The sequence below is a fragment of the Apiospora aurea genome (assembly GCF_038362705.1).
Source record: "Apiospora aurea strain CBS 24483 chromosome Unknown utg000002l_segment0_segment0, whole genome shotgun sequence".
In the NCBI taxonomy this organism is placed as follows: Eukaryota; Fungi; Ascomycota; class Sordariomycetes; order Amphisphaeriales; family Apiosporaceae; genus Apiospora; species Apiospora aurea.
In genome coordinates this window covers 1,649,734-1,670,749 of record NW_027117389.1, presented here as the reverse complement: position 1 = coordinate 1,670,749, position 21,016 = coordinate 1,649,734, and the positions used below count along the sequence as shown (strand labels likewise).

At 47.8% G+C, this 21,016-nt stretch overlaps 8 protein-coding genes across 8 annotated transcripts; 4 read left to right on the top strand and 4 right to left on the bottom strand.

The window, feature by feature from the left end:
- Positions 1 to 1,394: 1,394 nt before the first annotated feature.
- Positions 1,395 to 2,409, bottom strand: PG986_002914 (uncharacterized protein; the record flags this gene model as incomplete). The annotated part of the gene is made up of 2 exons (XM_066839136.1): positions 1,395 to 2,223; positions 2,381 to 2,409. The coding sequence occupies 2 exons, from the start codon at positions 2,407 to 2,409 to the stop codon at positions 1,395 to 1,397; spliced, it is 858 nt and encodes a 285-aa protein (XP_066704200.1).
- Positions 2,410 to 2,834: 425 nt separating this feature from the next.
- Positions 2,835 to 3,638, top strand: PG986_002913 (uncharacterized protein; the record flags this gene model as incomplete). The annotated part of the gene is made up of 2 exons (XM_066839135.1): positions 2,835 to 2,892; positions 3,022 to 3,638. 2 exons carry the CDS (start codon positions 2,835 to 2,837, stop codon positions 3,636 to 3,638), a joined length of 675 nt encoding a protein of 224 aa, XP_066704199.1.
- A 540-nt stretch (positions 3,639 to 4,178) lies between these two features.
- On the bottom strand, positions 4,179 to 7,068 carry PG986_002912 (uncharacterized protein; the record flags this gene model as incomplete). Its single annotated transcript, XM_066839134.1, has 3 exons — positions 4,179 to 6,492; positions 6,547 to 6,925; positions 6,978 to 7,068. The coding sequence occupies 3 exons, from the start codon at positions 7,066 to 7,068 to the stop codon at positions 4,179 to 4,181; spliced, it is 2,784 nt and encodes a 927-aa protein (XP_066704198.1).
- Positions 7,069 to 7,507: 439 nt separating this feature from the next.
- On the bottom strand, positions 7,508 to 8,263 carry PG986_002911 (uncharacterized protein; the record flags this gene model as incomplete). Its single annotated transcript, XM_066839133.1, has 1 exon — positions 7,508 to 8,263. One exon carries the CDS (start codon positions 8,261 to 8,263, stop codon positions 7,508 to 7,510), a length of 756 nt encoding a protein of 251 aa, XP_066704197.1.
- A 5,841-nt stretch (positions 8,264 to 14,104) lies between these two features.
- PG986_002910 (uncharacterized protein) lies at positions 14,105 to 14,350 on the top strand (the record flags this gene model as incomplete). Its single annotated transcript, XM_066839132.1, has 1 exon — positions 14,105 to 14,350. The coding sequence occupies one exon, from the start codon at positions 14,105 to 14,107 to the stop codon at positions 14,348 to 14,350; it is 246 nt and encodes an 81-aa protein (XP_066704196.1).
- Positions 14,351 to 16,707: 2,357 nt separating this feature from the next.
- Positions 16,708 to 17,352, top strand: PG986_002909 (uncharacterized protein; the record flags this gene model as incomplete). Its single annotated transcript, XM_066839131.1, has 1 exon — positions 16,708 to 17,352. One exon carries the CDS (start codon positions 16,708 to 16,710, stop codon positions 17,350 to 17,352), a length of 645 nt encoding a protein of 214 aa, XP_066704195.1.
- Positions 17,353 to 18,033: 681 nt separating this feature from the next.
- On the top strand, positions 18,034 to 19,297 carry PG986_002908 (uncharacterized protein; the record flags this gene model as incomplete). Its single annotated transcript, XM_066839130.1, has 5 exons — positions 18,034 to 18,270; positions 18,491 to 18,607; positions 18,760 to 18,826; positions 18,889 to 18,952; positions 19,036 to 19,297. 5 exons carry the CDS (start codon positions 18,034 to 18,036, stop codon positions 19,295 to 19,297), a joined length of 747 nt encoding a protein of 248 aa, XP_066704194.1.
- Positions 19,298 to 19,887: 590 nt separating this feature from the next.
- PG986_002907 (uncharacterized protein) lies at positions 19,888 to 20,807 on the bottom strand (the record flags this gene model as incomplete). Its single annotated transcript, XM_066839129.1, has 3 exons — positions 19,888 to 20,400; positions 20,444 to 20,475; positions 20,534 to 20,807. The coding sequence occupies 3 exons, from the start codon at positions 20,805 to 20,807 to the stop codon at positions 19,888 to 19,890; spliced, it is 819 nt and encodes a 272-aa protein (XP_066704193.1).
- Between the last annotated feature and the right edge of the window lie 209 nt (positions 20,808 to 21,016).

The following is a 21,016-nucleotide window of genomic DNA, read 5'->3' as shown; positions in this document are numbered from 1 at the left end:
GAACTTCTTCTCAACCTCATCTTGACTATCGTGGCGTCTGGTAAAAGTTCCATCACTCCTTATATCCAGCTGTCTTTCTTTGCCTCTCGGATGTGACTTGAACCAACAAAACCATTGGCCTGTCCAAACACTATCAGCCACCGAACAGTAAACAAAAAGTAAAAAGACATCCAATTCAGCTACAATGAACGCATTTTTCATTTCGATCATGGGAAAAGATACAGATCCGGGGAATTCAGTAATTTTGACTGACACGCAGTCTTCCTGTCGACCCATCGAACTGAATCAGACCATAGAAAGCGGAGTGCTGTTGTTAAGACCATGTGCCAGGTCTCACGCAGTAATTACCAATCGAAGGCATTATCTAGTTCAGTTGTTGTGCGGGATGAGCATGCGAAAAGCTTACGTAGTGATTCTATCGCACGGCAGAGAGCGTTCCGATGGTATATTGAGTGCTAAAGTGCTGTCTAAAGAAAGAAAGGATAAAAGAGAAAGGTGCTACCGTGCTAATAAATACATAAATGAAATATCTAGCGTAGCGCGCTAGGCGCGTCAAGGGGCGACCCCCTGTCTCCATCCTCCTGCGACAGATTCGAGTGAGGTTGTTAATTTTAGGTTACCACCTAGACATAGGCCAATGCTACATTAAGACCAGTAACTCTCCTAAGGGTGGATATAGGATGGATTAGTGTTGTTTTCAAATATTGGACAAAATTGACATACAGAAAGCTATATCTGATTTGCAATCCGCAGTATTGGTGGGCATACATCATTTAGATGACAGTGGCGCACTGAGGGCGTTAAAAAGCAGGGAGAAGAACGGCAGATGTTGCCCGCTGCGATCCCTGGAGGTGTGGCGGAATTAGTTGAAAACCAAGATACTAATAACAGTGCTAGACTGCGGGAGAATACGTTAGGTTGTCATATAGTCAAAGGAAACACCACAGGCTAGACCATGAGCTATTATGAAGTCGATGAGCTTGATAACTAAGCATGTTTCATTGTTTGCACAATATATCAGCTATATTAAGTATGATTAGGGACTCGTGTTTGATCCCTGACTACTTCGCGCTTCCTCGCTGCGTACAAAAGTCATGAAGGACCCCAAAACCTCCTCGCAGAGCGAGAACAATGCTTTTCGGAACTCAGGAGGAACTTGTTCAGATTGTATCCATGCAGGTAACACTTTATTCTCATCACGTCCCCCAAGAACCTTCGGTGGCAGAAATCAAGCTGTGCACTGAACAGTGACACGTCAATGTAGGGAGATGGTGGCCGTGGGAGGCCCGGGAAAATGATGTCCCAGATTGCATACCAGCGCTCAACGTCTCCACCGGAGAAATTATGAGGAGGAGCCTGAGCTCTTGCGCATATGTCCGCCCATTGATCTCTCGTCAACCCTGCTGGCGGATCAAAGGACGATGGCGAGCACTTTTGGCTTCCGCATGCTCAGACAGGGATCTTTCGTCATCAAGTGTGAAAACGAGGCCGCACTGGGGGCAGTGACTTGGCGCCCTGTGTCTTCGAAAGAGATGTTGCCGCACGTCGCCTATGCGGTTAAAGCCTCGAGAGCCGGGGCAGCTGTGCGGGTCGTAGACAAACCAGGGGCAAACAAACTGTCGCTGAGAACTACTAGAACTCGTGACGCTATAGTGTGAGCCACAGGGCCCAGAACTCGACCCAGAGCCAGAACTGGAAGTAGAGCCAACGCCGGAGCCAGTAATAGAGCCGGAGCCGGAGCCGGAGCCGGAGCCGGAGCCAGGACCAGTGTCGCGGGATTGTGAAGGGAGAGAATCGGGCTTCTTGGGCTCCAGCAGAGGTAACATTCTCTTGCCAGAATGAAACGCGGTCGATTCAGAACTCTTGCGCTTCAGTGCTTGTGGCGCCGGCGAGAAATCGGCATCTAAAGTTGACTGTACTGCAGCAGATACAGGTGACGCAGTATCATTTTGCTTTTCCGGATTTTCGTTCGCATTTTGTGTGTGGGAAGAGCACATAACTCTGACAATCAAAAAGTCTAGGATGGAACGCAATCGGTAGATCCAGAAAACATTATGTACTTCAGGAAAAAATGCTGGGAGCTGCGCGGATGGCTTGCTATTGGCGTGCGATGGCAAAATTGAATAGATATCGTCGACGTCTGTTGTTGCCGCAGGTTCCCTGAATTTGCGACCGATCTTGAGGCTTGGGATGGACAAAATTGTGTATGTGAGCTTGGAAGTTCTACGGAACTATCGGAGTGCGAGGCCTCCATCCTGGCTGGCCAGCTGGTCGGTCGGTCTTATGTTAGCCCTTTGCTCCGGTATCTTACTGGTATCCTTGTTGGCCAAGTTAGAAGTCGCAAATGTATCAGCTCCAAGCTGGATGGCGACTTGCATACCTCACAAATGTGTTGTCGACACACACCATGTTGCGTCATCAATTTGAAAGATGGCCTTGTATTGGTTCGCTGAAGTGTTGCAAATGCGTACACAAATGTGAGGACCCCGTATCCTGCATGGGGGTGCTGGGACTTGGCCTAATGGATGCTTGCCACACAAGTGTGCAGCATCTTAGGATACGATTCGTCAGATAATGGATGATCATTGGTGATGTGAGGGGTTCCAGGCCTCGTCACCAATTGGAGGCCATCTCCAGCACACAAGTGTGAGGGCCATTACCGCGCGCCCTTTGGGAGAAGCAAGATCGACTGCGTCGGAATCCTACATTCTCTGAGCTTCACAAATGTGTAGAAAAGGAGGCGTTCTATCATGGACGCTCAATTGGATGGAACGCATTCGACGGACTGATAAAACACCGGCGTATGTCTACACAAATGTGAAGCTACCACTGTTATGGCAGAACAGTCTGGCAGCTCTGATTGGTTCTTGAAGCCTCTTCGTACACAGTTGTGTAGGTGATAAAGATGGGCTTCCCCACACCATTCAATGCCGTCTCACCTGTCCCTCTGATGGTTTACTAGGCACTTAGCTAAGCCACAAGTCCAATGAGTGGCATGCTCAACTCTAAGAAGCGCAACAGGCCGCTCACCGGGCCGCAGCGCCCCCCAGCAAGCGAAGCTGCATCCTTCTGCGCCGTTGAACTCCCCCTTCCGTGCTTCACCTGGTCCTCTCCATCTTCCAAGTTGGGAAACTTCCCCAGATTCCCCTTTCGATAACTTTGTCAACCCTCGGGCATTAGATTACGGCCAACCGCATCTGGTCCAGAACTGGCCCATGCCGCAACATGCGCCGGTAGCCTTTGGCAACAGCGCCCTGCTTGACATACCGATGTACCCCGATGCCACATTCTCACAGGGCCTTCCAATGCCTGTGGGAAACGATGCCTCTCATATCCAAGTCCCACCATACGACCATGCATCGATTTACGGAACACCCCATCATCACGCTGCAGAATATGCATTGCCCCTAGTTTCCAGTCCTGACGCACGCGAAACGAATATCGCCCACGTCCCTGGCAAAAGACGTCGCTCGAACATTGCTGCCGACAGTGGCAATGGACAAATTGCTTGTCTCTTTTATAAGCGAGACCGGATACGATACGAGGTTTGCCGCAAGTTCAAATTCGCCAGCGTCATGAACATGAAGCAACACCTCCTACGGGATCTGTTACAGATGGCCACTACTTATTTTTGGTGATTTGGCCTTGGCGCTTAGCCCTGATCACGAGATAGGATACCATGCGACATTATATATATCCTCATAGACGTTAGGGACATAATGATATACCTCCTCTTCACCAACCCCTCTTGACGCTAAAAACTCCGCCACCGAAATCAGCCCATGTGCCTGAGCCCCCGCCATAGCCCACGCGCCGGTCTCGGGGGCGCCCAGTCTCGCGCCGTCGTCCTCCACCCTAGCCTCTTGGAATCTGAAACGCTCCGTGGCTTATTTTTCACCTTCAAGACGGGACTTTGGGCCTTGATATGTCCATAGCCTTTCTTGTACCCCTTTTCCTTAGATTAAACCTACGCCGTCCGATACCCCGACCAATAAAAGTTGGGATGGCTTCCAGATCAGGAAATTGCCTGACTCGTTTGCAATAGTAGCCGGAAACAGTAGGCCAAGATGTGATCCGGAACTGACGCACAACGAATCGTACTAAATCAACCCTTACATAGTCTATATGAGGACTAATTGACCAACATAGACCAACTTCTTTTTACATACAAATTTCTATCAGCACCAAGCATCGCCGCCCCTGACCGTGTCCGGCCCAACAGCCACAGAAGTAGTCTGTGTCCAGGGTCCCGTACTCCAGATGCAAGCGACCCAGTCGTCCGAACCGGACACCATGCCCCCGACTACATCTTCCGGGAACCAGAACGTCGCGATGCTATTGTCTGCCTTCCACTGCGTGGTCGAGACCACATGCACCGTATCTTCTGACTCGGGTCGTCCGGCCTTCTGGAGTTTGGTCTTGAGGAAGGATCCGGACTTGACCGCCTCGTCGTCGTCGAGCAAGGTCTCCCGCAAGTTGCCCTCGATCGGCACCTCGCCGTTCACGGTGCGGTTCCAGAACACCAGGACCGAGGACTTGGTATCGATGTCGGGCAAGTTAATACCACGAGCAGCCGAGGCAGACAAGTCTTCGCTGATGCTGGTGAATAGTATCTGAAACTGTCGGATCTTGCGCGGATCTGGCAGTTGCTTTTCGACGGCCTTTTGGAGAAGGAGGCCGAAAGGTAGCAGGCGGCGCCATAATGACAGCAGCATCCTGTATTCAGTGGCAAAGGGCCTCATGGAAATAGGCTTGGGAGAATGGAGTTTCTTGGCGGCGGCGGCGTCCGTGACGGGTTCTCGCGGCGGCCTGGCGGTGCTCGAGACTTCGCCGTTGGCAAGATCGTTGAGGGTATTGGAAAGCCAGGAGGCAGGGTAGCCCATCTTGAACAGGTGAACAACGAGCCGGAACAGAGTGATGGGGTTGAGGGGTCTCAGGACCCGGCTTTCGAAGTCACGAACCCATGGGAAGGGCAAGCACAATCGGAAGTACAACGCATGCAGCCAGTGTTCGACGTTGCGGCGCGGCATGAGTTTCGACCACTCCAGGGCTTTGGCGGACTGGCGCATCCACTTCATGGAGAACACCATGATCGCCCCCATGCCTCCGACGAGCGAGCCATCCAGCGCCTTTTCCACTTGAGAACACTCCGGCACGAGCGAAGTGGAGAAGGTGTTCTCGATCTTCGCACGGCCGGCAAGCAGTAGGCTGTCGACGAGGAACGAGTCGTGCGTGGCCCAGACTCTGGTGTTGCGCAAGACGTTGGAGGTCACTGCCGAAGTCTTCTTGGGGCGCAATACCGGCAGCGCGTAAAGAAAGGTGGCCATGGCCCCTCCCACGTAGTCGGGGATGTTGCTCATGTGGATACGGTCAAATGTGTCGGGGAAGTTGGACGCAGCTGTGGATTTGGTGTGTTCCTTGCTCCGCAGCAAGCCCTGCTCAGCACTCTCAAAGTAGTTGACCATGTCGCCAATCACAATCTCGAACGTCGTCTGGTCTGGGAACTTGCCTAGTGCCTTTGCGACACAGCCGAAAAAGCCCTCGACGTGCGGCAGTGCACCGCTCACTTTCTTGCCGAGGGTACCCGGAGGAAGATTGCCCCAAAGGAGTGACGCAGTCTTGTGAGGGGTGAAGTCCAGCAACGGATTGGGGTTACCGCCCCGCTTCGATTCCCATTCGAAGTCGACGAGAGTCAAGTTCGGCTTCCATTGCTCCTGGAAATAGTGGTCCAGTTTCCGCTTGTTGCCTGGGGTACGCTTTTTACGGTACTCTTTGAGGAGTTCGACAAGTCGCTCTTCGTGCTCCTTGATGAGATGCGTGGGTGGGAGCATCACACCGAGATCCTCGTATTCGACAACATCCGGGCTTCCGGCCTGGCAACCTGCAGGTGCGCCACTATCCGACTCCGGGCCCTGTCCCAGTGTTCGCTTTGTTTTGCCAGCGAGCAGGTTGCTCTGCGTTCGAGTGAGGAACTCCGCTGTGCTGTACCAGCCCGAGGGTTCCTTCTGCCAGTTTCGCAGATGGGAGCTGATCAATGCCCGGTCTACATTGCTAACATAGAATTGAGCCATAATTGGTGAGTCCTCAACTTTTAGTTCCCCTAGAAGGTCTTTAATAGCAGTTTGCATCCGGGAGTAAGCCCATGCCGGCATTGTCGATGCCGTATATAGGTAGCTGAGTGCGACCAGCGTTTCCGATGCCTTCGCACTCGATTCTTGGCTCGTATCAAGAAGCAGGCGGAACATGAGAAAGTCCCGGGCAAATACGGCAGGTTTGGTGTCTAGGAGGGCGAGGTGCAACTTCTTGGACATGAGCGATGGGTTGGCCGCAGTCAACGAGCCAATCGTGATGAGCGTCGCAAACAGATTGCGTGCATCTCCAATACCTGCAAAGAGGAAGGAGTAGTCTTCTTGCTTCGAGTTGACCATTTCTTGGTTGAACTCGGGTTCGGGGTCATCATGGCCAACTGAATAGTACTCCGGCTCGTCTTGTCTGGGGAGATGGGTAAATATGATGGTATCGTATATCCGGTAGGGTAGTACTTACAATGCGAACTTGAGTCGTGACAGCCTGTCCAATAACTGACTCCGGAGCTTTACTGGGTCGGGGAACAGCTGATCTGACGCTTCCACGGCCTGTATCGACTGCTCAATCTGCTGCTTATCCTCACTGTCATCGAGGTTCGTGCCAACCGCCTTGGCAGCCTGGGTAGGTCTCCGAGCAAGCATATACGACTTTCCCATCCGCACACGGACCTTCTGCTCGAGATCAGGATCAGGATTGGTCTGCAGGAGTTTCAAGACCTTCTCGCAGAAGATGGCCGCGCCCATGTAATTACCCATCTCAAATTTGACAGCGGACGCATTGGACAGTGGCCGAGGGTCCGTCGGTGCAAGGCGTATGGCCTGATTATATGCAGCCTCCGCTGGGACATTCAGTCAGCAACGTGTATAGTGTAGGACGTGTGTGTGACGCACCTTGGATCAAGTCGCCTGATTTGTAGAACCCATTGCCGCGCTCGCGCGCCGCCAATGCGGCCTGCACCGCATCAGATGCCTCGCTTGCCATGGTCAGATTGGCCTTGAAACGAATGAGACAACTGATCGCTGCCAATGAAGTAATGCCAGGCAGGGGTGGTGTTGTGGTTGGAGGTGCTCAGGGGTTACATACGCCAGCAGCCCCTCCTCAACAGTCGTGTGAAATGTCGTTGGATTAGAGTGGGCCTCGGCAAGATCCGAAGCCAGAAATAGAGCCCACACTATGCGCCGGGAAATCGTACATCCGTCCGCCCGCTAATAAACCATAGGTAACCACCAATCATCAAGGGGTTTCCAGCTTGGATGTATTATGTCGGTATTAGGTTCTGGCCATATGCATCTTTGCTGACGCCTCTATAAGACTGGTTCCAACTAGGCACTGGCTTGGAAACCTGGACCGGGGCATGCACACAGAACCTTTTGACGCCGAGCATGATGTCCTCCTTGTTAACGAGTGTTTAATAGAAGCTTCATCCTTTATTTCTTAGGGGCATAGATGCTATACTGAAAGGCGAAATCTTGGGTGGCCTGCTGTACTTTATGTTTACGTCGGATTCGAGGGTATAATAGTGGTGATCATTGTAAAAGCAGGGAAGCAGTCCTACCGGCATGTATTGCCAGCCCACATACTCCTCTGTGCAACCCTCGACAGGAGGACACTTGTAGTCATCAATAGACGAGTGGTCGACGAAATCGCCATCGATGAGCGCTACCACCAGCATAGGGCCGGGTTCGAACTCCGTCTCGGTGGGCTTGGCTGCGGCGTGGGCATCCACCGTGTCCAGGCAGTCTTGGTCGACGTGAAGGCAATACGTGAAGCGCGGCAGGCGCAGGGTAGCTTCGTAGGGCATGCGGGGGATGTACTTTGGTAATTCGGGTGCTTGCCTCCAGACCGTGTTCTGATTGCGCCAATCGACAAAACGCTGTCGGACTCGCAGCTTCGACGCGGCTCGCAGGTCCAGCTCGTCCTCGACCACGGTCCACCGCACGTACTGCTCCATGAATTCGCACTTGTAGGACACGAGCTTTTCGTGTATGGCGGCTCGGAAGTTCTCCATGTACCGGTTCCAGGCCTCATCGTTGCCGTACGCGCAGCGGTAAACGACGAAACCCCACTCCTCGAAGCATGTCTGATGCATCTGTCGACAGGTGTCGCCCATAGGGCCCTTCCAGTTGCCTGGTTCAGATAGCTCCGAGCTACCTAGGGGCGGCGTCGATGTAGACATGAAGGCTGAAGACGATCTGGGTGTATTGCGACCCGGATGGTGAAGTTGCGCTCTGGTACCAGGAACCGCAGGAATTCTTCCGGGCGAGAGGAAGGGCCGGGTGCAAGAGCAGCAGGCGCGCGACCACAACTTCCCCCAGGCCGTTATTCCTTTCTGCCCAAGCCTTGGCAAGGATGAATGTGGTATCAGAGCCATGGCGATTTGAAATGTTCCAAGCCTTCCCAGACTTGAGAGAAAGAAGCAATGGACTCGATTAAATGGATGAACCGGCTGCGGGGTAAGCCGGCTACCCCTGCTACGGGCTACCCCTGCTACGGGCCACCCTTCTATCTTATTAACCCTTGCGATCACTACCCCTAAATGTATATATAAGTTAGTTATTTTCCATCGTAAAATTAATTAAAATACATTATTCTTTTCCTCTTTCTCTTCTTTTTTTATTTATAATAATAATTACCGAAAAGAAGTTATAAGCTATAATTTAAATTATTTCGAATAGTCGATTATATAAAAGGTACACGAATTTAGGTGGTAACGATAAGTAAGGGGTGGTGATGTTAAATATCACGTGTATTAAATAAAAGTAGATATTGTGTAGTTTAAAGTGATATATTCTCCTTCGTTTATTTTTACAGAAGAGATTTTTTTTTAATTATTTATACCTTTTTTAATTAAGGTTTTAAGGCATTTAACTTAAACTCTATATATTAGAGTTATTATAATAAGTAACGTAATCCACGGTTTAATTAAATACACGGTCTAATTAAACACTTTTTTTTAATTCCGTATAACTTATATTTTATGCTTTATACTTTTACTACTCACGATGGTAAATTAATAGAAAGAGAACGATATATAATTAACGCTTTAAGCGCTTTAAAAAACCTTAAATTACGCGTACGAGCCGTAACGCGAATATATAATGTCCCTTATATAACTTTACGTTATCGGCGTCGCGGTGGTATTTTACGAAGAGATACGTAGTCGTTAACGTAAAAGTTTACGAATTTCGAAGAGTAATTAATCGTATAATATATAATTAATTTAAATTCGCGATCGTTTCCGCTTCGAATAAGTAGTATTAAAGATATAGCGAATCGATTACTTAATTTACGTAATGCGGGACGCGTCGACGTTAATTAAGCTTTTAATTTTATACGATAATAACTAAATTTCTAGACGCGTTTTAACCGAAAAAAATCGATTATTAAAGAGTTCTTTGCGAAAATCCCGACGCGTATTGCGCGTAGTTTACTTTTATACGAAATATAATTAATAAATATAGAATTTAAAAGAAAGATATATATAATTTTAACGAAACCGGGTTTTTTATAAACTAAATTTCGTCCGAAATAATCGTAATTACCTCCGATCGATATGGAAAGCTTAAGGTAATATAGTAAAGGAACCGGGAATAGGTTATAATAATATAAGGCGTTAAATTACACGGTTACGCTATTCTTTCGTATATTATTTTTACCGGGAAAACGTATTTTTTTTAGTACGAAAATAGCCTATTATCGAAAAATTAAGTAATCGTAATTATTAAAAATAACTAGACTACGAATAAAAGAGGCGAGGACTAGATTCGATACTTCGATAAATATACGAAGTTTCGTATAAAGGGTGTTTACCGCCTATTAATCCTTAATAGCTATAAGAGTTATTATTTAATAGCTTTCGAGCTTTACTATAAAGAGAACTCGATTATTATACTTTATATATTTTTTTATTCGTCGTATAAGTTTTAACCTTTTAATGTCGGCTGTTTTCGTACGTTAAAAAAAGCGTACGGGAAAGAAATTAAAGGCTTTATGCGGGCGTATATTACTTATATTTTAAAAAAGACTTTTTACTAGCGTTTTTAAAAGCGTTCTAAGCGATTTTTATCGTTTCGAATATATAAGGAAGTTTTTAAGGGACCGGACTTGTTTCGTACGATCCGGAATATATTATTTTATAGTTAAATATAAAACTACGTACTCTAATATCTCTAAGGACGTCTTCCGGTTTACCTATTCTTTAAGAATTAAAAACTTTAAATAACCCGATTAAGGCCTAATTTTAAACCGAATACGTTCGAAACCGTATTATACGGCATTAAAATAGCTCTCCGACATCGATTTTAACTAAACTTAACCAAATTACGAAAGGTATAACGTAAATAATGCACCGGCTCGTTTTTTTAAAGGGTAAAGTAATCGTATTATAAGAGGTAAATAAAATGCTTAACCGGCGCCGCCGTAGAAAAAAAAACGGCTATAGGATAGAGAATTACTTCGTATATAAACTAGAGAAAACCTATAGTTTTAAAGGGACGTTAATAGATAATTATAGGATAAATCGCGCCGGAATAGTAGTTATACGAAAAGGTTTAAAACGCGCCCGCGACGCTATAAAATTTACGGGGAGCCTAAACATAATACGCGTACCTATTAAAATAATATAGAAATATTTAAAGAGAAGGATTCCGATTAATTTTAATATATTAAATGCGTTATAATAGAATTAATTTATATTTCGTTATACGAGGCCTTAGAAAGTGTTTAATTAAACTATGTATTTAATTAAACCGTGGATTACGTTATTAAATAAAAGTAAATATTATATAGTTTAAAGTAATCTATTCTCCTCCGTTTATTTTTATGAAAGAGATTTTTTTTAATTATTTATACCCTTCTTAATTAAGGTTTTAAGGCATTTAACCTAAACTCCGTGTATTAAAGTTATTATAATAAGTGACTTATTAAGGTTTTCTATATTCTCTTAAAATCAGCCTTTCGGAGAAACCCTTTTTATCTAACAGGTGAAAAGATAAAGCTAACGCTTATCCTTTTATATTTCCAGGGGGCCTAGGTCTCTATATATATAGGGCGGCGGAGTAGAGCCGGAACCGGTACGTAAGCGCCCCGTTCCCTCTGCTCCTATCATAGATTAATTAAATTCGCCGTGAAACTATATAGTGTTTCACGGACCACGATTTCCGCGTGGATATAAGGCTATCCGATAATTCGAGAGAGAAATAAATCTTTTTAAGCCCTCTTTATAACCGAGGAGGCTTAGATTATATCTTAAACCTTTACGTAATATACTCTCGGCGTTTTACTTTTTTATTATATTTTCCGGATTTTCGTTTAATATATATTTAAAGCCGCCGGTAATAATACCGTGCTTAAAAAAATTAAGTAAAGAAATTTTATAAGCGTTATTTATTAGTTAATTTTACTCTTTTAAAATCGATGGATTTTAAATGAATTATAATAACCTTTAAAGAAAATATATAAGAGGTTTTTAATAAGCTTAATTATAACTTTACTCGTAATACCCTTATTAAGTATATTTATAACGTTAATAAGATAAGTAATTAAACTAGTTTCGATGGTAATTAAATAATAATCGGTCCTATTAGTTTAAAATAAATTATTATTAAAGACTTTATTAATCGCGAATAAGTATTAATTATTAAATGCGTTAACGTAAATAATTAAACCTTTTCGCCGTTAATTATATTTAAGGGGTTATTAGTTTAATAATAATAATTCTTAACGGCGGAGGAGGATTTAACGGTGGAAATTAAAGATTAACTCTTCGCGGCGTTACTAAAAGGGTGGATAAGTAATAAATTAGCGTTTATATAGTTTAAAAAAATCTTTATTCTTTAAATTACACCGGCGTAAGGGGATTAATAAAAGCTTTTTATATTAAATAGTTATTTTAATTACGCTACTATAGAATTTATATTAAAGTATTTAAATAATAAAATCTAGCTCCTTTTTTTTCCTATTTATATTTCGTATTTTTTTTAACCCCTTAATCTCGGCTCTTTTTATATATTAAAAGAGAGGTTCCGTTAAATAATAACTTTCCGTTACTTAAGGCTTTAAAATATAACGATGAGTAAGAAAAGCTTTATTTAATACTAGTATAAGATTCGTAAAATAGCTTTTAAAAAGATTAATATATTAAATATTTAGAGAGCCACCGGTATTTTCCCTTATAATATTAATAAACCTTTAAATAATAGATTTAAAAAGGATGCGAACTAGTAGGCTTAAACTAAACTTTTTAAGCTATTATCGATTAATTCACACACTTAATTTACCTTTTATAAGTTAATAGTATTAACTAGCTCTCGGTAAATTAAATAATTTACCACCTTATTTATTAATAATAATATTATATTCGATAATATTACTCAGCGTTATTTATTTAAGAAGCTTAAGAAAGATCTTAATATTTTAATAAATTAAATCGATAATTTAAAGCACGAGAAGTTTATTTTAAAGGTAAATTTAAAAAGAGAAAGAGGAAAAAAGAAAAAAAGAATAATACCCGACCTTAATTAAAAGTATATAACGATAGTAAATATATATCGTATATAGAGGGGGGATAGTAAAGGATACGTAAAAAGGTTTAATAATAACTATATTATTATCGGCGTAAAACGCTATTATAATTAAATTTAATTCTAAGAGTAATACCGAGAGTACTATTAAAGTATTATATAATTAATTTAATATTTTTAAAATTTATTATTATTTTTTAATTAAATTATTTCTATATTATAATATTATTATTATTTTATTTTTTACCCTGGCCCATAGCAGGGGTGGCTCGTAGCAGGGGTGGCCGGTTTACCTATATCCATCTAGAGAATCGTATGTTGTCCCCCATATTAATCACCCAGCCAAACTTCGGTGGTCAATAAGTCGGAGTAGTGGGACGAGAACATGTCACATTTTGGGAAACGACAGCAGAGCTCGGCCAATTTTGCAGACTCTAATTGATCTTTAAGGTGTAGCCACCCGAGTTGTGGCAAAACAATAGTCCGTGATACCTTAGCATCCTGAGACGGTAAACGCTTCGACAAATACGAACTTATACTTATCATACTGTCCATGTCCACTCTAACGCAACGCCGGTTTTGGTGGCCAAGATCGCTATGCCGCTCCTAAATTGACGCCGGTGCCGAACACTTGGCCCCTTTCACGATACGAGTGTTGGTGGTTATACAATAGGCCTGCTATTTGAAACATGAGACAACTCTCCTGTGGGAGCGCTTATATACTTGTAGGTATAACATATAGCTTCAACATACAATAGAAAACGAATTTGGATTTCTAGACACCATGAGCGACTACACTAACGACAACACGAATCTTGACATTATGAACATGAGCAGTACTGACTGTGCAGCAGCACCGAGAAGCAACTTTACCCAAAGTGTGCCAGCTCAACTACGATATGTACAAATTCGATTCCAGACATTCCACGGCAGAGCTCGATATTCCCAAACGGGTCGGTAGCTCCTCAAGGTTCCCCTTCAAATGCGCAGGACAGCTGTGGAAGTATGTAGCAGCACAATGGCTGCATCCAGTACAACTATGCAACGGTGGCTCTCGATGACTGTTTCCGACGCAATCTTAACTTTAAACTGCAAGAGGCTGTGTCAAGCATTGTTATACTACGTGTCCGTCTTATTGAGCGGGAACATAATAATTGGACAAGGAATCGGATTTATGACGCTCAAAGCAATAACCTGTGTCGTTTAGTTTCTAGATTTGTTTAAGAAGATGCATGATGAGGGGGAGTAGAGTCGTGATTCACTTGACTTACCAGAGGGCATATCACGTTGACAAAGATATGAAGCATTCAAAGTATCCTTGGGAGTAGCGGAATATTCTATTTAAAGACCGTTTGGAGTTCCTACATGTCTCTATCTTCTGCACAACATACCTCAAGCTTTGCAACCATCAAGACCAAGAACGTCAAGTTCCTAGAAACCTCAGAACCACCAAAAACAGCAAACCGCACCCACCCAGATCGATACAGACCGCAAAGATGTATGGTTACCCCTACCAAGGCGCCGGCCACACCAACGCGTTCGTAAACCCCTATGCACACCAAGGAAGCGCCTACGAGTTCGTCTTCAACAGCGCACCGAGCCATCCAGACTATGGCTGGCCACGGCAATACAACGGATACGCGGGGCGGCCGGTTGTGCGATACAACCCTCAGCAGTACGGGGGCTCTCTCGAGAGCCGGGGCGTGCCGCAGTTCCCTAGCGTTTACCAAGGAATCTGGTAAAGGCCATCACCTTGTGTACTGCGATGGAATATTCAGGAGGCACTACCATGTAGGACAGACATCTGGGATATATACATAAGGGTCTGCGTATAGATTCACAAAAATAAAATCCAAGATACGGGCCGACCAAATGTAACCATGTCCATAACTGACTATACCTTGTGCTTGCATTAGTGGAAGCTCCTGCAAGTAAACAATCTCATGACGCGGGGTGAACAAAGGCACTGGAACCAAGATTAGGAAGTGTCCAGTCGCTAACTTTAGAGGTCAGCTACATAAGTACATGAGTAACATGTCAGCGCATGGCACAACTTATTTTCTAGTTACTGGTACAGAGCTGTCTTTCGTCACACGGTGCCAGATTCGATGACTTGGAGTGATTTGACTTTCTTCTGCTTGGTATTACGCGATTACAGCTCACGTACATACTACTGTAATACAGATGTATGCAAGCTGTCAACGCTTGCTGGTCCACCCGGATGGTATAGTCCTCGCCCTCCACCTTGACTAGTGTGGCCTTCACGCCGGAGCCGGGCACTTGTAGACGCTAACGGGCGCGTACGCCAGCGAGTTGCCCCCTCAAGCATCAGGGACAGGACGCTGTCCATCAAGTCCTCAAAGAGTTCCACGCAGCCGCCCGAGTCGGGCGTCGCATCCAGGACGCAGAACAAAGAGCTTCTTGACTCAGCTAATGAGGAATGGTCCTCTCGGGGCCGTAGCAGCCTATTCTCGTAGTTTTGCGTATGTCGCCCCTCTCCAATAGCCTACTTGCCGCTTTATCGTGGCCATTGAGTAGAAAAAATTATAATAGTTGCAACTCCACGCCTCGAGCATGGGCTCAGGCGGCATACCTGTTATGTACGACGGACAATATCCTATTCGCCGTGGCGCCACCATTGGTGCATACATAAGCTGTCCCTTGGATTCCCAGGAAGGAGCCCGCCAAGCAGGGTGCACCTTCGACGTGCTTTCCACGGCTATACCCAATCTTTGTCTCGGCCGTGATGTGTCCCAGTACTGGTATCAAAACAGGCTGGACGCCCTGGAAAGGCACAGTCTACCCCTACCTCTAAAATCCTCCATGGAGACCTCGCCAAGTACACCACTGCCTCTGCCTCTTCAATGGCTCCAGCCGTGTTCAATCTCGCCTGGAGGGTAGCCGTATGTAATACTATTCTAATATACTTATAAGCCTGCTTGTTGTTCTTCTCCTTCTTCATTTTTTTCTGCCATGTTCCTTTTCGCGTACCAACATAGATGTTGTATTCGGGATCTCTCCGATTGGGCCGATGAACCTGTCGCATTCGCTCAACTGGTATTGAATCAAGCTGAGAGCTGGTGTCGAGACAAGACAGAAGGTACGGCGTGAAAATCAATAAGTCTATTAATAGATGCATACTATGCGATCCTTCGATTTGACTTGAGTGGAAATAATACATTCGGTCGTCGTTCTGTTCTGTATTGTGCTGCTACTTGTAAGCAGTAGGCGTAATCTTCAACACGGTCGCACTGATTGGCGGCATCAGCAGCCACTAAAATTCCCGTCGGAAGTAGGCCGCTTTTAGCCTGCAGTAGGATGATGAAACGGGTGGCCAGTGCACCACACAGGCACCACACAGGCACCACACAGGCACCACACAGGCACCACACAGCACTAAAAACAGGCGTTGCGGTGCCCACGCTGCCCACGCTGCCCACCAAAAAAACGCTGAACATAGAAGCATAGAAGAGGGGGCCCGCCCAGCAGCCAAGATCCAACTGCCGTCGCGATCAGGGAGAGATCCATGTCGGTTGCGTTCTGACATCACTGCGAGCCCTGAGGACCCTCAAATAATCTTGCCGGCGACACTTTGGGACACCTGGGTGACGCGGCAATGGGCACGGCCAGAAACCACAGAAACCGTCGCCGGCCGTCCACGAGCGCCCGTTGGACATTGCCGATGGGGTTTCTGTAATTGAACTGCCCTGGACTGCCCTCCAGATTGATAGATCCAAGCACGACGATCCCTACGAAACTCCACTAAACTGACATTATTCCGAAACCTTGGTGCCAACCGGTTGCTGGCCGTCGCCTGAGACGCTGCACTCATATGACCTGGCCAATTTGCCCGCCTCCCCTCCCGTCTCGCCCTACTCCTTTCCCAGCTGAGTATTCATCGACGACGCCGTTAGCGATCGACCTTCCTGCTCTTTCCCATCCCAACTCTTCCCAACCTTCGATGCTCGATCGCCCTGCGCGCCGCCCTCGCACTTCCCACCACCTCCCGGCCGATTGATTGAACCACGGTCAACCACAGCGACACAGCACAGGCCAAACAAGGATCAACCACCACCAACATACCACACTTCCCGACAAGATGCCTTCCGCCATGGTGAAAGCGACGCTGGCCGCGGCCGCCCTCTCGAGCACGTCCAACATCCTGGCCCAATTCCTCGAGGCCTACACCAGCCAGAAGCCCTTCGCCTTCGACCACCTGCAGTTCCTGCGCTTCGTCATCCTGACGTTGCTGACCTGCCCGCCCAACTTCGTCTGGCAGCAGTTCCTCGAGCGCAGCTTCCCGGCCTACGAGCGCCGCGCCGCGCCCAACGACGTCGAGAAGAACCAGCACGAGCTGGAGAAGATGATGTCCGACAGCAGCAGCTCGGCGTCGGTGGAGATCGGCGGCGCCGCCGCCGCGGGCGAGTCGGCCAAGAACAAGCCCAAGCTCAACATCCAGAACACGCTGGCCAAGTGGTTCATTGACTGCATCACGCTGGGCGCGCTCATGAACACGGTCGCCTTCTTCATCCTCATGGGCTTCCTCAAGGGCCAGGGCCTCGGCCAGATCGGCTACAACATCCGCAACGAGACCATCCCGCTGATCGTGGCGGGGTACAAGATCTGGCCGTTTGCCAGCATCATTAGCTTCGCCTGCATCCCGGTCGAGAAGCGCATCGTCTTCTTGAACTTCATCGGCCTGCTCTGGGGCATCTACATGAGCCTGGTGGCCGCCCGAGTCTAAGGGCTAGTTCTAATTTTGAGGGGGGGATCGGCACATATTTGGCGTTGGGTTGATTTTAGTGAAAGTGGGTAAAACAAACCACCGGTTGGGACAGGATTCGGATCGACATGGTCAGCGCTGTGTCGTCTTCCGCCCGGTGTCGAAAACTGGCAATGGCGGAGGACCCATAACTTAGGCGATGTAGAGTGTGATCTACAAATGCTACGGATGCGACGCCTGGTCACCACCTTGTACAGCTTCCAACATATTTTAGATAAAAGTATCTGGGTTGCTGGTATTTCAGACCAGTTATATACACGTATCTTCTGACATCTACACAAGTCAGCGCATCACCAGTTTCGTCCACGTAGATGCCCAATCGAATGGATGTGACAACATAGGTGACACAGTGTGCGCATCTTGCACAAGTAAAAAACAGACTTATGCTTCGTCGACATGAACATGTATTCAATGCTGTATTCACCTTGTCACCATGAAAGCCATGGGTGATAGCATTGAATTGCGCTTGATGGGTTTCTACGTATAAATCTGCCGCTTTCTGATGCGGCTGGCATCCGACTATCTTTCCCTTTCTCTCTACATTCTTTACTCTCGTCATCAATCTGACTCTTGCCTCCGACTTCTCTCATACTTGGAAAGCAGTGTTAAATAACTGGCGAGAACGGTCCCATCGCCTTCAGCATGTGGCCCCTGATCTTGCTGTCCCTCGTGCTGGGGCTGGCTGCGCAGGCAATGGTCGCCATGGAGGAGGACTTCATTCCCACTCCGGTAGACATGCACGCTCTGCCGAAGATGGTCCAGGCGCGCGGCACCACTCCGGGTAACAGCAATCACGGCGGCTTGACGAAGATCGTCCCCGCTACGTTCTTGTACACCTTGGACAACGGAACGGAGTTCAGCTTCACCGGGGAGCCCCAGGTAAGTCTCAAACCCGTCCTTGCGGATGGCCCTCTCAGTCCTCCCTCCCAGTAAGCATGATTTTTGAACAGAGACCTAATGGTAGTGCCAAACGAATCTAGGACTTTGAGCAGGCGCTCAAAAAGCAGATGCCGCATTACCAGATCAAGCAATTGACCTGTCGCGGTGGCAAGAACCCCCGGAAGACTCTGCAAAAAGCTTCGTGGGCCCTCGGCACGAGGATGATGTCGCCGGCATCCCAGTGGCTGCTGCTGATGATGCTGCCGTGTCTTCGCGCTCGGAACGGCCCCTGCTAGTCGAAAGAGAAGGGACCAAGTCCAACACGCCCGCACCCGGTGTAAGTACCTACCTAACTCACGACAGGCGAGCACATGCCATGTTGCAAATAAACAAGCGCTTGGACAACAAAAGACTGACGCGCCGTGCCCCTATGTGGGCTTGGTCTTTTTATAGGGGAATCTGGTCAACTGCCTTGATGATTTCGGGAAGGTGACCAACTGGGTCGAGTGCCTGATTCGTGATCTCGTCGCCGACGACACGCGGGACAGCCCTACCAGTATGTTTTTCCCCCTGCAAACACCCGGTTCTGCCTCCTGATTTAGCTGACATCCTCCATAGCTGTTCGCGTCGAGAACGGGGCATGCTCGCGGGTTCGCTGCACCGGTAACGACGCCAGTCTATAGTGAGTCTAATCCTTGCATTCTTTTAACTAGGTACCTATAACAAGTTATATGTACTAACCATCACTTACACAACCAACAACAGCTGGTGCAACCATTCCCACCACCCGAAACGCACCACCCTGAGCACCTTCTCCGTCCCCGTGGCCGACATCAACGCCAAGTGCGGCGGCAACATGGACGACGACGGCCGCGGCAACGTCCAGGGCAACGCCTGGAACGACTACAACCACACCATGGCCGACTCCCGGGTCTACGTCGGGCAGTGCGGCTGCTGGACCGCGTCGAGCAAGTGCGGGAAGAACAGTGGGTACCTCGCTCCTGGGTACACGTCGGATACGACGTAAGAGACAAGTCAAGATCGGGCATGCAGATCCAGATTTGGTTTCGGTTTCGCGCCACTCGCGGAGGGCTGCTGGGGGGTGGTTGATGCCGGATGGATGAAAACGGGACAAGGATGCCTGGCGTACACAGCAAAATTTGGAGGAAGGGGATAGATATTCTTGATGATTGCTTAAGGAGCATCTGCCAGGCTCTATATAACAAGCATTTTACGCGTTATACCAAGACACTTTTCGCGTGTTTGGTCATGTGCAGTGATATGATCGTGAAGAGCAGCTAGATATTTCCTGTGACAGGAACACGCACCACATAACCGTCGATTATAATGGAGGGCTAAGACAATACTCCTTGCCCCCCCCCCCCCCCCAAGCAGTCAGGTTCGCGACCGGGAAATGCCCGTTCTTATCCTAAATGGTGTCATTGGTGATCTGGGGCAAGCCGTCCGGAGCCTCTCTCTCCAGCGCCCCCTCCGGCTTTTGAATGGCCTTCCACTAACATTTGGAAATTTCGAGAAGTTAGTAGGCGAAACGAAAAGGGACGTCTGTACATTAAAATTCCAGGAGGGAGGAAGAGGTCGGCGGTGCCACAAGCAAAACTAACTCACAAGCTCATCGTGCCGAGGATCCTTGTGCCTCTCGGCCCACTCCAGCAGGTACTCGAAATCCACACAAGTCTTGCGCGCCGCAAAGTCCGCATACGGCTTCTCCTGCCCTCGGCGCCAATTAAACACAAACGCCTCCAGATCGGCGTGGCACATCAAATGCTGCCGCAGCACGTCGACACCGTGGTCCAGATGCCGCGCAAACACGGCCGGCGGCGCGAACCCGTACCCCCGCGGGCCCCAGTAGTAGTCGTAGGTGGTGACGAGCCCCTTGCGCACGGCGTTGAGGCAGTGCAGCAGGTGGAAGGCCTCGATGCCCATCAGCTTGGGCTGGTCGGGCGGGAAGCCCCAGCTAGCGGGGGCGGAGATGGCGTAGGCCGGGTCTTTGCCGAGGCGGGCGACGTCGGCGCCGGAGAGGGGGTAGACGCCGTCGGCGGTCGCGATGCGGGTCCAGGCTGCGTCGACTTCGGGGCTGCGGGGGAGGCGGTAATTAGATGTGGTTTGGGTCTGAGGCGTTTGGGGCGGTGGAGTGGTCGGCGTAGTTGGTGACGAAGGGGATGTCTGTCATATGGTGCAGCGGTGCTGGGAGAAAGAAATCAGTATTAAGATTTACACATAGCAGTCAGATGCTAGTATTTACAGAATGCTGGCCGGAACCTGGGGGCATTGCTGCCTCTTCTTTCATACCATATTGTGCACTGGATAGTGGACAAGACTGTCACGGCGGTGAAGGCAGCTAGCAAGATGGAGCCAACGGCATTGCAGTCGACTCGCGGGATCCATTGGGATTGGGGGCGTCTTGCCTGCCGTTGTATTTTGTTCAGGGGATTCTCATAGCTCTCTGTCTCGGAAAGGTCTGCGGCCTCTTTGTCTTCGACGGCTGTGTACTCTTTCGGTTTTAGATGGCCTAGCATTGTAACTTTTGGCCTGAATAATGGATACTTGCCGGTTGACTTTACTCATTCAAACACGAGACTCGATGTTTCTCTGTTTCGATGAGCATGAGAGATGGGTGACGACCTCTACCCCAGAATATCCATGGATAGCTCGGTCGAAAGCAGTTCCCGAAGGATTCAACCCGAGGGAGGGGTTGAAGCAATGCCCCTGTGCCACCATAGTAGGC